The following is a 15,141-nucleotide window of genomic DNA, read 5'->3' on the forward strand; positions in this document are numbered from 1 at the left end:
AGTGCCTATCTCCAGCTGTCTATGGGCGAGAGGCGGGGTACACCCTGGACAGGGTGCCAGTCCATCGCAAAACGTTCAACCAAACTAAACAAAAAAAAAACTCAGTTCTCCAACTTTATCCCTATGCGAGTCTCTTAAAAGCACACATTCTCATAACTCAAGCTGCAGCCATCAGGATTAATATATTTCCCTTAGCCACTGGCTACCACAGTGGGTCCAAACCTCCAGAGAAATGTTCCATTTCTTACTGTGATTCCCCGTTTCCATGACAGGCGGTCAGGTTATCATAAGGTATATAGAGCCCAACTTATAGGCGGTAAAATTAAAAACACTCGGAGTATCTTCAGGCTTTAGTTGGCTGTCCAGTGGACCACTAGCTTGCCAGAATAAAAAGTCTTCTGCCTTACATAATCTCCAGAACCGTTGTTCTGTGGGGTAGCAGGGACAGTCAGAACCACGGCTCCAAAACTGCCCCTTCTCTCCTTCCTACGGCTCAGGTCCCACGTTGAAAGGGCACCAAAGCAAAAACAACGAGATTTAGACGTTTCATTGCCCTTTCAGCTTCGCCTTCCATCAAAGCAAATGTTTTAAATGTTTTATGGGTATGATGTGTCACCAGTATATCCAATGTATACAGTTGTTAGAGTTAGTGTTGACCAACCCTGTGACGTCACAGTTTGAGGTACTGCAACATGGCGGCGCCCTTACCAAAAAATTATAAAACAAACCTTTTTTTCTTTTTTTTTATATTTTTCAGATTTCTAATATAGTAATTGATAACAGTAGGACACAATCTCGTGAATTAAGTTAGTTTGGTTGAACGTTTTATTTCCCCCTTACGAAGAGCCCCCAGCTTTATTCCAGATCCACCTGAAATATTTCAATATTTCTTGCGAAAAGCACAACCTAAGTGCTTTCTAACAGATCACACAGATGCAGGTTTCATTTTTTTAAGTTTTTAAAAGCATTTTTAGATGTTTTTTTCCCCGTTTTTAAATGCCTTGTTATAGCTGTATTTATGTGTGGGATTACCCTGTTACATGTATGTATGCTTTTGTAAACTATTGAATGATTACTTTTTAGTAGTATGATATAATATAGCAGTATGAGACATTTATTTTATGTTTTTTTTTCCACACCTTTCCTTGAATTGCCAATAGATATGAAAGATGCTGTATTTGTAAGATTTGCTCTGCTTCAGATTTAGGATTTTCTTGTTGAAAAAATTAAGAACATGAATCCTTTAAGTTGCTTATGTCCTCTGGTTGCCTACATTCTAATTTAACTTACATGCCTAATTTTCATCCTACATTTTTTAAATCACATTTGATCAAATCTCTGCATATTTTAATAGAAGATGTGTGAAATTTCACCACATCTTTTGTTTGTGTTTTACATGCGAAGTCCTCCAGCAGCCTAAAGGCCATGTTCCACCCACTTCCAGCTTGGCAAGAAATGTTGAGTTTTACAGGCTGTACCAAAAACCATGTTTTAAAAGCTGTGCTCAAGTCAAACAGAGAAAAGATAATAATATTCCTCTCTGGCATAGATGAAACCAGATGAAAAAATCCATGTTATGTTTCTCAAATTTAAGATGAAACTATGCTTGTAAGCCTTTGAATTTGTTCAAATATATCCCTACTCTAGCTCTACATAGTTAGTTTTCAACCGCACAATACAAAAATATATTATTTGGTCATCTGTTTTAAGAGAAAATTCAACATTTAGTACAACAACTACCATGTTTTTAACATATGTATGGCCTGCTTCTGCATTATATGTATATGTCTACCTGCATTTCCCTTGAAGACATTTATTTTCTTCATGGCTTACTTCCACTATTTGTTTTGAATCTCTGTACATTTTCTGCAGTGCAGCAGAGCAATCCAAACCACGCTACTGTGACCTATATGTTAAAGAATACAGATACTGTTTAATTCGTCCTGGTGAGCAGGTGATGTTCCTGCACTCGCCTGCTCTTGTTCCAGATCTGCCAAATCCGCAGACAGAGAAGAAAAATGTCTAACGAGGGATTGTGCGTGGTATATTAATTCACTTATAAGCCTTTCTGTGTTTCTTTAAACGTCCTTACCCACTGAAACAGTGTTCTTGATTAACATGTTTAGATTGTTAGGATGTTTTAAATACAGAGAACAAATTTTCCAATTTAATCAGTAAAGGAAAAATTATGATTATTAATAATAGCTAAAATGGGTGAAACTCTCTGGAGTGAACAATGGTAATAATGTCCCTTTGCAATTTGAAAAACAAAACAAAAAATAAGGCTATATCTAGGGCTGCAACTAACGATTATTTTAAAAATCGATGAATCGTCCGAAAAATATTTTTTATATTAACCTCTTTATTCCAAAATAAAAATTTTAGACAGAACAAACAAGCACACAAGTACAGGTTGCTCATTAACTGTACTGGTGCTATATGAAAAATAAATGTTTGTGTTAAAACTACGCAAACTTACATGAGAAATGTAGCTGTACATCCACAAAATACATATAAATATGTACTTTGTTTCAAAAAGTGCAAAAAAAGACAGCCCCTAAGGGGTTCAAACAATAGGTCCCCCCATTTCAACAAATGAGGTTTTTTAGACTAGAAGAGTTCTGCCTTTTAAGACAGGAAAGTATAGCAGTTAAAGTTGCTACTTGAGAAAATACTTAACTATAGAGATAAAAATAGCCCTGTGATTCAAGTTATAAATTGTATTTGGAATAAAAATGAGAGAACTAGGGGTGCTAAAAAACACATCCTCCAAAGACAGATATTTACATGGGAATGTGGCATATAATTAATTGACATATTACTGATCTTGCTGGATTTTAATCTGCTTTACTTCCATAAATTGCAGGATCTTCTTTACTTTATCTTTGCCAGAAGATTTAAACTTTAAAAGCCTTGCCCTCATAATTTGCAAGTTAATTTATTTATAAAGTAAATATAAACGCTGCTTAAGCTAATTCAAATGAAATTAAAAGTAAAATAAGTAGCCAACCTTGTCACTGTCTGTAACCTACTAACAAGGTAAGGAAAGCATCAGATGAGCTACCTGAGAAACTGACGTCACGTTTCCCCACTTTAAAATGAAACAAACATGGTGGTTCCGTGCCATGTTAATTTGTTTTTACAAAAGTTGCATGTTACGACTTTTTTCACTTTACAAAGCGCAGGCTATTTTAATTATTGTGATCAATTTGCGCCGTCAATCCCGGCTCATGCGCGCTTTATTTGCAGTCTGGACGCTGAGGGTAAACATCCTGCGGCTCTGACTGCAGCGCTGAGAGGGACTCCTGCGGGAGCGGGAGAACGGGGTTGGGATGGGGGAGGCATAGGAACGATACATGCTTTCACGTAAGAGTCTCCAAAAGCCGCCAGTGACACCGTAAAAAGTTGCCAGATTTGTTGCTAGTCGCTTTTTTGAAAAATAGTCGCTGGAGGGGTCTGAAAAGTCGCTGAGTTGGCAACACTGCGCCCTGCGGCGCTGGCTCGCTCTGCCGTATTTTTTTTCTTTCCCCCGTTTCAGTCAAGTGGATGTGATGACGGCGGCGGATGACGCATTAATCGCGCGACACAACTAATCGATGATGAAATTCGTTGCCAATGCTTTTAAAAGTCTATTTTTATCGATTTTATCGATTCGTTGTTGCAGCCCTAGCTATATCTATGAAAACCTTTTGTTCATGTTAGCAACTATTTTATAAACATTGTTTTGTATTCACTACCTATTTCTTATGAAACAAAGATTAACTAATGCTAACAAACAAATGAGCAGCTGACCAGATGTTGAATCATTTTGCACAAACATCCAACAAACCTGCAGAGGCAGACGTGTGCCACATTATGGTACATGCTGACCTTTGGTTAGCATTAATAAGCCTTTAACTTACCTGTGCAAAAGCTTAATCAATTTGAAACTCTGTTGTGTTCCTTTTTTGTTCTGATTGAATGTTTGACATTTAATCCGAAGAAGAATCTTTTTTTTTTTAGTTCTACCACAGAGTTCCTAAGATCTGGCAATGCCTTAGCTCTCATCCTACTATTCATTTTGATGCAGAATCTTTAATGTGGAAGTTGGCATCACCACCAGTATTTAATATTTCAATATTTGAACCTGTCAAATGTTAATAATTACTTAAATAATAAACTTTTTCAGTAAGCTATTACGTTTAATCTAAAACACTATTTGGTTTTGTGGATTTATTATTATTATTTTTTTACCAGTAGCCTACTCAATTAGATTTTTTTTTTAAAGGAAAAAAATGTAAGCTTTGCCCTTTAAAATGGGGTTCTATGCTGAAAATGAGTGTTTTTTATTTTTAAAACATGTGTCTTTTTATACAAAGAAAACAGCAATAACAAAAAAAGCATTTGGTCTTTTTTCTTCACTAAGAACCTGATACATAAAATGTAAGGCTTAAACCAGGGTGCCACTCTCACACTATGCGCCTCAGTGCCAATGAAATTAGAAGAGTTACCTACAGTACTACTGTTCATCCCTGCCCAGTACAGGTCTTTGATCCAGGGGTTTAAGACCTCAGCTATAAAGGACATAAAAATTTTACCTTGCTTAGTGGAATGGAGAAAACCCAATGACATTATAAGAGGTAAATAGAGACAGGATGACTTCCGGGGTTCTAGACAGTTCTAGACATTCATCATCCTTTAGTGTGTAGGCAAGCTGGTATAGCTCCTCCTTACTAAATGTTCTGTTCTTTAAAGACACCTTTACAGGTGCTGGTCATAAAATTAGAATATCATGAAAAAATAGATTGATTTCAGTAATTCCATTTAAAAAGTGAAACTTGTATATTATATTCATACATTACATACAAACTCATATATTTCAGATGTTTATTTTGTTTAATTTTGATGATTACAAATGACAACAAATGAAAATCTCAAATTCATCATATCAGAAAATTAGAATATTACTGAAGACCAATAAAAACAAAGGATTTATAGAAATGTTGGCCAACTGAAAAGTATGAACATGAAAAGTATGAGCATGTACAGCACTCAGTATTTAGTTGGGCCTCCTTTGGCCTGTATTACTGCAGCAATGCGGCGTGGCATGGAGTCGATCAGTCTGTGGCACTGCTCAGGTGTTATGATAGCCCAGGTTGCTCTAATAGTGGCTTTTAGCTCTTCTGAATTGTTGGGTCTGGTGTATTGCATCTTCTTCTTCACAATACCCCATAGATTTTCTATGGGGTTAAGGTCAGGAGAGTTTGCTGGCCAATTAAGAACAGGGATACCATGGTCCTTCAACCAGGTACTGGTAGCTTTGGCACTGTGTGCAGGTGCCAAGTCCTGTTGGAAAATGAAATCTGCATCTCCAAAAAGTTGGTCAGCTGCAGGAAGCATGAAGTGCTCTAAAACTTCCTGGTATGTGGCTGCGTTGACCCTGGACCTCAGAAAACACAATGGACCAACACCAGCAGATGACATGGCACCCCAAACCATCACTGACTGTGGAAACTTTACACTGGACTTCAAGCAACGTGGATGAAGTGCCTCTCTTCTTTTCCTCCAGACTCTGGGACCTTGATTTCCAAAGGAAATGCAAAATTTACTTTCATCAGAGAACATGACTTTGGACCACTCACCAGCAGTCCAGTCCTGTTTCTCTTTAGCCCAGGCAAGACGCTTCTGACGCTGTCTGTGGTTCAAGAGTGGCTTGACACAAGGAATGCGACAGCAGAAACCCATGTCTTTCATACGTCTGTGTGTGGTGGTTCTTGAAGCACTCACTCCAGCTGCAGTCCACTCTTTGTGAATCTCCCCCACATTTTTGAATGGGTTTTGTTTCACAATCCTCTCCAGGGTGCGGTTATCTCTCTTGCTTGTACACTTTTTTCGACCACATCTTTTCCTTCCCTTCGCCTCTCTATTAATGTGCTTGGACACTGAGCTCTGTGAACAGCCAGCCTCTTTAGCGATGACCTTTTGTGTCTTGCCCTCCTTGTGCAAGGTGTCGATGGTCGTCTTTTGGACAACTGTCAAGTCAGCAGTCTTCCCCATGATTGTGTAGCCTATAGAACTAGACTGAAAGACCATTTAAAGGCTTTTGCAGGTGGTTTGAGTTAATTAGCTGATTAGAGTGTGGCACCAGGGGCCATCAATTTTGAACCTTTTCACAATATTCTAATTTTCTGATATGATGAATTTGAGATTTTCATTTGTTGTCATTTGTAATCATCAAAATTAAACAAAATAAACATCTGAAATATATGAGTTTGTATGTAATGTATGAATATAATATACAAGTTTCACTTTTTAAATGGAATTACTGAAATCAATCTACTTTTTCATGATATTCTAATTTTATGACCAGCACCTGTATATGAGGTCACAGGCCAAACAATAGTACCACACTGGAAAAAAATCAAAATGTAGATAAGTCATTTTTTCTTTAAATAAGTGCATTTTTTCTTGAATTGAGGAGGTAAGTGAAACACTTTGCCAATGGAGCAAGATAATTTACATTTAAAATAACAAAAAACAATTGCATTGTCTTATTTCAATTGCATATGTTCTAACTATCTTAGTTAAAGAGTAAAAATACTAATTCCATTGGCAAAATATCCTATTTACCTACTCAAATTAAGGGTATATTCATTTAATTCAAGAAATGTTGTCTTATTTCTAGATTATTTTTGCAGTGCAGAGTTGAACCAGAAAGACATCTTATTGAACTTTGTTGTTTTGTGTTGTCCCTCCTCCATGTCTTTCAGGTGCATATGGGGTGGTGCTTAAATGCAGGCACAAGGTAAGCTTTCCTCTAATCTTGCTGCCATTTGTAGGAAATTTTGTTTAGTTTTTTTTTTTCATCATATGAAGTCATTTTTAACCTTTAGAATTAGATCAAAACATTCCAGAAATCAAATGAACATCATAAAGACATGCTTCTTCTCAGTTTGCAGTCTGCAGTTACACGTTTTGTTTCAGACCATGAGTAGCCAAAAGAAGACTGCTTTGGTTTATATATTAATCAATTCTTTGCTGCTTTCTAAACTTATTGTATGCATTTTTCTTCAGACTAGCTGTCAAAACAGTAATCTAATATGTTCTTTTCACTACATAGAAGGCTTCTGCTTTAGAAGGAAGGAACAGTGCATTTTTCTAAAATATCTATTTTTTCATATGCAAAAGTGAACAGAGTGAATTGGGTTAATTGCAGATTTCTCCCAATATTATAAACACCTGTTTTGATGCTTTCATTAACAAACAGATGTTGACTAAGATATTAATCTGAGTTAAAGCAACCGCTACTGCTGATTTCTGAATCACTGAACGCCCAAACACATCTTTTTTCCATCTTAATCATGCTTTACAAGTAATTTTATAATTCTCTTTTCAATGCTGTGTGAAAGGTGACCTTTTTCTGATAATTACTAGATTAAATGTGGCAGTATAAACTCATTAAAACTGATTGTTCCACACTGATAATTAATCGCATTAGAGGCTGAAATGAGAGATTTTCAGTATTGTAAATTTTAATCAGAGAAAAAATATTAAGATGCTGCTGGATAACAGCTGCGAGTTACTCTATCTCATTTGGATTATTGTTCTTATGATTTTAAAGTATTTCACTTTGCCACAGGGTTTGATATTTGAAACAAACTGTATCTCAACTCTTTTTGCACAGATGTTCAACTGAACTTTTATTTTTTATCATTAAATCCTTTTTTCATGGTTTCCCTCTGATTTTATCAGTGTCATTTAAAAGAGTCATAACCTGGTGTTTTACATATACAGTCCTTCTAAAATTGTATTTAAATTGTTTGAACATTTTTATAATGATAAATAATTAACATAGTGCTCTTTCTGATACTTTCATACTCCTTATTTTCTTATGAGAGTACACACTAAAAATTGGCTTGTGTTTATGTGCATTTGTGTGGCTGTAGTGTTAGAAACATAAGGAAGGCCAAGTCAGCCTATTTTTGCACTGTGTTGAGACCAGTGGTTGTAGAAGATCAATTTCAGGGTAAAACAACAGACCATGGAGGTTAGGGTTAATGGAAAGTTAGCCACTGCCCTCCTAGATACAGGAAGTATACAGAGCTTAATTCCTCCTTCTGTTTCTGGAAATCAGTGCTACGTACCGTATTTTCACGACCATAAGGCGCACTGTACTAAAAGGCGCAGTCTCAGTTATGTGTGCCATTACTGTATTTAACACATACATAAGGCGCACCGGACTATAGGGCGCGTTTTTTATATGCAGGTACATGTCCTCTACTACGTTTAAATACCTCTACTGCGTATTTAAAAATAGAGCGGGAGCAAAACTGAGTATGATTGTGCTTTATTCAAGTATTTATTACAAAGTATTAATCAAACCCATCGAAGTCATCATCCTCTGTTTCTGAATTAAACAGCTGTGCTAAATCAGACATGCCAATTTCCCCTTCTTCGCTGTCAGAGTCACTTTCCGTGCCGTGTGGCTCCTCGGAAATGATGCCGGCTTTTGCGAAAGCTCGAACAACAGTGCCAGCAGACACGTTAGCCCAAGCATCTACAATCCATCCGCAAACGGTGGCGTAACTTGCCCGGGACTGCCTTCCACTTTTCGTGAAACTGTGGTCTCCGTCGTTCATCCATCGCTCCCACGCCGCTCGCAGCCTTACTTTGAACGGCCGGTTCACATCGATGTCGAGCGGTTGAAGTTCGTTTGTCAGACCTCCCGGAATAACAGCAAGCACAGCTTTCATTTGTTTCACCTTTTTTTTCACATTGGCTGTGAGATGGGCACGCATGGAGTCACAGATTAACAGCGATGGTGATGCGAGGAAAAAACCACCTGGTCTCCTTACATACACCTCCCTCAGCCACGCTTTCATCATCTCCTCATCATCCATCCAGCCCTTTTCATTTGCCTTAATAACGACTCCAGCTGGAAAAGTCTCTTTAGGCAAAGTCTTTTGCTTAAAAATCACCATAGGCGGCAGTTTCTGTCCATTTGCGTGGCAGTCAAGTACAACAGTAAACGACGCCTTTTCATACCCCGTTGTGTGTATCGCTACTGTCCTGGTCCCCTTCTTCTCCACCATGTGATTCACTCATAGGCTTGTCTCTTTGCCATTTTCAGGGTTGTTATGACAACAATGTTCTGCATAAAGCATACCTGTTCTTTTATACACAATCCACGCCCACACTTCCCCCTTTAACGTTCTCATGGTGGTCTCAACAAAGTCCGCAGTAACACATAGGGCGCACTGCACTATAGGGCGCGCCGCACATTTTGAGGGGAAAAAAAGACGTTTACATGCGCCTTATAGTCGTGAAAATACGGTAGAAGGCCCAGGCCTAAATATTTCCTGTGTTCATGGTGATCACAAAACTTACCCTACTTCTCTAGTCTGTTTGGAGCTGGTGAAGCAAATGTGTATTTTAAGTGTTGGTGTAGTAGAAGGTCTTGCTCACAAACTTATCTTGGGTCAGGATAACCCAGTTTTACCAGATCTTATCCACTCTTGTAAACCAGTGCATGTTGTAACCAGATCACAAAGCCGGGCTAAACAACTAGCTAGCGATGGTTATGAACTTATGCTGCAGAGACAGACCCATTAATAAATTCTGACTTTGATGGTGAAATGAATTCACTCCAAGAACTAGCCTTCTTCAAGTCTAATATTCCTCCAGAGAGTTCAGTTAAAACTAGGAAAAGAAAACAACAAAGAAGGCTTCATAAAATGGCAGGTACAGTGAGACAAAAATCATTGGGATTGAAGCTCTTGATGGGGACATTTTGGGTGCAAAAGATGATTTCAAGAGGCAACAACAATGTCATGAATCCTTGGTGACTCTTTCTGACCAAGCAGTTCCAGTCTCAAATGAAGAAATCCTTAAACATTCTGAAGACCGGGGTTACATCCTTAGAGATGGGTTTCTTTATTTTCAGTGTGGGAAACAAGGATCTGAGAAACTGGTTGTGCCTCATTTTTTTAAGGGGATAGGTGTTAAAGTTGACTGATGATGTTACCTGGGTGGGACATTTGGGTTTTAAAAAGACATTTGATAGTATTTCTGACAGGTTTTATTGGCCAGGTTTTTATACATACATACATTTCACCCATTCCAGGTAGGCAATAAAAAGTTCTATTGAATTCACTTTGTATTGGTCTTTTTCCTGCTTCACAAAAGTAGACAGCAGCTTGACAAAGCCATGATGGCAATTATTTTACATCCAAGTAGTATGCAGTTCCTCATACTGTATATACAGACACACATCAATTTCAAACAGATGGTATCGGTATGTTATCGGCCAATACTGCACTGCCATGTATTGAGTATCTGTATCGGGGCCAAAAAAAATGGCATTGGCACAACACTAATAAAAACAGAGCTCTACAATTTTCGGATCCAACGTGATGTTTTTTTTCTCTTTTGGTGTGTTTTCTGGGCCATTTTAAGTCCACAAGGCTTCTGCCTCTGTCTGCAAACCTTACATAAAACACTCACAATTAAGAAAAAACATTTTTTGTCTGTCAAATACCCTATCCAACATTTTTGTTTCACCTAGTTTAAATTCGTAAAAAGTATTCTTTAAGGAACCCTTGGCTATCCGATTATTAATCGATTTATTGAAAACATAATCGACAGATTAATAGATTTTCAAAATAATCATTAGTTGCAGCCCTGTTCTGAATATCTCGGGCTCACGTTGTCTCTTTATCAATCCTGGGCCCTGTAGGGTGAGTCTGGGGCCGCCCACGCCTGCTCCTAAGCATATTTTACCTCTGAAGAAGCTTTGTAAATCCCTCATACATGAGCATGCCTATGCATACATGCTCTTGTATAAGTTTGGTTCGAAGTGTTCAGGGATACACACTATTATTAAATACTAAGCTGCAGCTACAAATATATAGCACCCTGAATAATGTTGTGTAATCACAATAGGTTATGCCTTCCACATACATAGATGTCTGAGGGATACCATCGGCTTTGGATGCTTTTTTGATGTTTACTTTGATTCTCTGTTGTCTTCTTTTTGCTGTTATGTTCTCTGTTTTCTGTCCCTCTCATGCATGTGTGGATGCAGACTTCTAGGAGTTTCTCTATGTGTTCTGTGTTGGCAATTTTTGTTGTTTTGTTTTATTTTCTCTCTTCATGAGCACTCCCCTTAGTGTCCCCTCTTTCTTTCTCACCTTCCTTTCCATATCTGTGTCTGCTGTATACGGTTTTACTAAATAACAGACATTATGGTTGTTGCCATAATGGTCTGCTTATGACAGCAGACCATTATGGCAACAACCATAATGTCTGTTGCCATAACGGTCTGCTTGTGAAAGCAAATCTTTTGGGCTATCATCTAGCTCCGGGACATCGATTTGCAGAGCTACATTGGCAAAAAAGGTTACACAAGCAGCAAGCAGCAACACTTACTGACTGACTGGAATCACCCCTATTGGTGGAATAGAGACCAGAGTGGTGATTGCAAGCAGGGCTAATGTCAGCATCTTTACACAATGACATTAATCCAGGAGGATGACCTAAATGACCCTCTCATAGAAGTTTTTGGTTTGAAGACAGAACCCACACAAAAAAGTGATATTCATGTTTTGCAGTTTTATTGGGTTTATATGTTTTAAATGAAATTTGTATATAATGTAAATTCTATTTCATATAAAAGCTCAGCCAGAAACAGGAGTTGAAAAATAGCATTAGCTATAAACTATATTTGCAGGACTTCAGTGACATGCTTTGTTTTGGCACAATGTTTGTTCTAAAGTTTATAAAGATTTTATGAATAATAACTATTAATTCATTACAACAAAGCAATTTTCACAACACCAACACACACATTTTAACATTAAAAACTCAGATTTCCAGGTGATGACTCCAAGGTCAAAGTTTCTTTTTTGTGATATTCTTTTATATATTACTGGGAGCTCAGCTGGCAATGTCCATGTTTGCAGCAAAAAAAATTAAGTTGTAATATCTGGTTGAGTTGATTCCTTTCAAATTTGTGCATAGAAAAGTGAAATGTTTAAAATTAGTACTGACAAACTTAGCAAAATCAATAAAAAAAATAAATAAAATAAAATAGTGTATGAAGCAAAAAAGCCGAAACACAGAGAAACATTTTAAAACCTTCAACACAAACATGTATGAAGACTAACAGAACCCTCGCTGCAGCAAAGCATGTAAACACTAAAGTATTTTGACCACTGCAACCTCAGAGCCATCGGAGTTGTTGACAAGGTTTTTCCTTTCGTAATCAGCTGGAAGCAAAGGGTGGCTTTCAAAAGTGTAAATCCCCTCTTGGGTTTTTGTAATGTAGAAAATAAGACCAAATCATTTCCAGAACTTGAAATTTTCACCTGAAACCAAACAGATCTGCTGGAGGGAACACTCAGTAACAAAAAGTCATAAGTTTTGCATACTTCTGTGCATTGCTAAACTGATTCTTAACTTATTTTATGCTGTGCCTAGACATATTAATGTCATAAACAGAGAATATCTGCAATAGACAGCTACAGTTTTGATTAATACTAACTGGTTGTTGCAATGTTAATTGATTCATAAACATTAAAATGGACAGTAGAAGAAAAGTAACCCCTTTTAGCACTGGCAGCATAGTTGGTACCTTTATTGTCTAAACAGTATGACAACCCCATTTCAGCAGTAAGTGAAGAAAAAAAAGTGTAATTCTTACGTGAGAAAAATGATTCTCTGGGATGTTATATGTAAATATTTTCCTGATATTTATGTAATCTTAACTTTTGGAGATTTGATTTTAGCTTTAACATTGCTCTGAACATCGACTGAAAGTTTAGGTGTATTTTCACAGGCCAACTCGTTTTCCCTTAAGGTTTTTTTTTTTTTTTGAGATTTTGGTTAGGCCTGGATGTTTTATAATAAAAAAAGAGGACATTAAGTCCTACTACCCACCAAATACAGAAGATTTGCTTTACTATATGCCCCATCTTAGTTTCCTCCAGACACCTTTGTAAAATTGACTACTCTTTATGCTTTGTAAATTATTTTCAAAATATGACTTTAGTTGCAAGGGCACAATGTTTGTGATTAAATAATGAATAATCTAAGAAAAACAGCTTAGTTTTATTTAATTAAATTCCGTATACATAATGAAAAACATGAACTCAAGAACTGTAACTCATGAAAATAAAACAAAAGAAAGATTGTCCTTCTATTTTCACAATGATAATTCCTATTCTACATTATTTGCAGGCTTTCTTTTCTTTCATTACTTTTTTACATCCCAGAAATCCGGCATTTTGAGAAACACTGCATATAAGACAAACAAACATGTTCAGCATGTGAACTTCTGCTAATGAGCGTTCATATGTAGTAGACCTCTGCGACTATTGATTGTTTACTCACCAATACACTTTGTGCTGTCATGAATAATGGATTTAGACTGAATGTATTGACGACTACTTTCTGGAGCCATTGGTACAACAACCTATTTCATCCACTTCTTCAAATTACTGGTGGTATACAGAGTTCCTGCTATTTTCCTTTTTTGACATGAAACCAACATGACACCAATCAAAAATCACCCCAAACCCTGTTAGAATGAAGTTTAAAAGAATTATTACACTTTTTTTTTTCATTTAACTATCATGTTTGTTTTTTTACTGGTAGTAATATTACACATTCAAAGTTTCCAGTTAGAATCAGAATTTATTGAGAATCTGAGAAGGACATAAAAGATGAGTTTAATGCCAAAGAAGCAATCGATCCTCAAAGATGTGGAGCTCATTACCAAATTTGAAATATGGAAAAATATGGACAGCAATTATAAGGATAATATTTGCTGCAATGCTAGTAAAAGTGAATGTATTGTTTGAGAAGGTTGCAAAATAATTAACTTGTTTTTGCTAAAATGTTAGTAAAACATAATATTTTAGATCAGTCTTATATATTTTTACAGGTGTTTGCCTTATTTAGTGGGATAAACAAGGCATAAACAAAATTTCTGGTTGAATATTTTTTGCTAAACATAGATTTTCCAGAAGCATGCATAATTCTGTGACGACCTGTATGTTAAATTTCTTTCTGCTTCCACATGAACTGTAACAAGAACTCGTTGCAGGTATTTTTCTGGTTTCAAAACTCTTTAATATCTTAGGTGGATTTTTTTTTATCAAGAGCCAGTCTTCTTTCAGGATTAAATTTCTTTGAAGGACAGACACACACCATTTAGATGATTACCTGGACAGTGGTATGGCTGCTTTCAAATTTTCAGAATAATAAAAAACAACCAACTGCTTTCTTAGGGATAGACATTTGACCATTTTTAGAAAGCCAATATGCTATCATCTCTCGTTAACTTGTTCTTCATAAACAGAGGCAACATTAATATTAGGGCTGCAACTAACAATTATTTTGCTTATCGATTATATGTTTAATTATGTTTTCAATTAATCGGTTAATAATCAGATAGCAAAAGGTTCTTTAAAGAAAATTTTTAACAGATTTAAACCAGGTGAAACTAAAATGTTTCTACTTGAGGAGTTCTTGATAGATCATATTGACAGAGAAAAAGTATTTTATCTTATATGCAAAAAATGCATAATTTCTTTTTTACAATTTTCATATAATTACTGGTCTAAGTGGTTTGCTCTGTCAGCTACATGCATGTTTTAGAGTCTCTATACGCCAGTTATGGATTAAGTGATTACTGAATTATTTGACAATTACATAAATAATCGATTAAAAAAGTGATTAATCCAATTAATTGTTTCAGCTCTAATCAATATGCTTATTTATATCGTGCAATATCCCTCAATATGTTTGTTATATAAGGCAGTTTATTTTCTAAGGGATTGCACCAAGCTCTCAGATATACTAGTAATTGAGTGTCATGTTGTCTATTTTTCTAAGATGTTACTTTCCACTATTGCTCATACCTGAGTTGGTCTGTGTTCATTTAATTACTCCCCACTGAACATGGACCTCGGATAGTGTATGCTTCTTATGTTACTTATGTTTCTTTATTGGATAAATGACTTATTTCTGTGGGGTCTTGATCTTGGCTTTCAGCGTTTTGTTGACAGAGTAATGCCATGATATTGATGGCATGGTTCCCTATAATTATACCTACATTTGCATGCTTTGAAGCTGACCCCAGTTCCATGTGCACTAAAGATT

General features: G+C 36.5%; 1 protein-coding gene across 8 annotated transcripts in view; it reads left to right on the forward strand.

Moving 5' to 3' along the window:
- Positions 1–15,141, forward strand: part of cdkl5 (cyclin-dependent kinase-like 5) — a 56,383-nt gene that overhangs the window by 13,355 nt on the left and 27,887 nt on the right. For all 8 annotated transcript variants that reach the window (XM_038283218.1, XM_038283222.1, XM_038283217.1 and 5 more), the window contains exon 3: positions 6,750–6,784. In XM_038283218.1, the coding sequence (XP_038139146.1) occupies positions 6,750–6,784 (35 nt within the window). The remainder of the gene's footprint in view (positions 1–6,749; positions 6,785–15,141) is intronic.

The sequence above is a fragment of the Cyprinodon tularosa genome, unplaced genomic scaffold, assembly GCF_016077235.1.
Source record: "Cyprinodon tularosa strain WSP-4 unplaced genomic scaffold, ASM1607723v1 ctg191, whole genome shotgun sequence".
Lineage (NCBI taxonomy): Eukaryota > Metazoa > Chordata > Actinopteri > Cyprinodontiformes > Cyprinodontidae > Cyprinodon > Cyprinodon tularosa.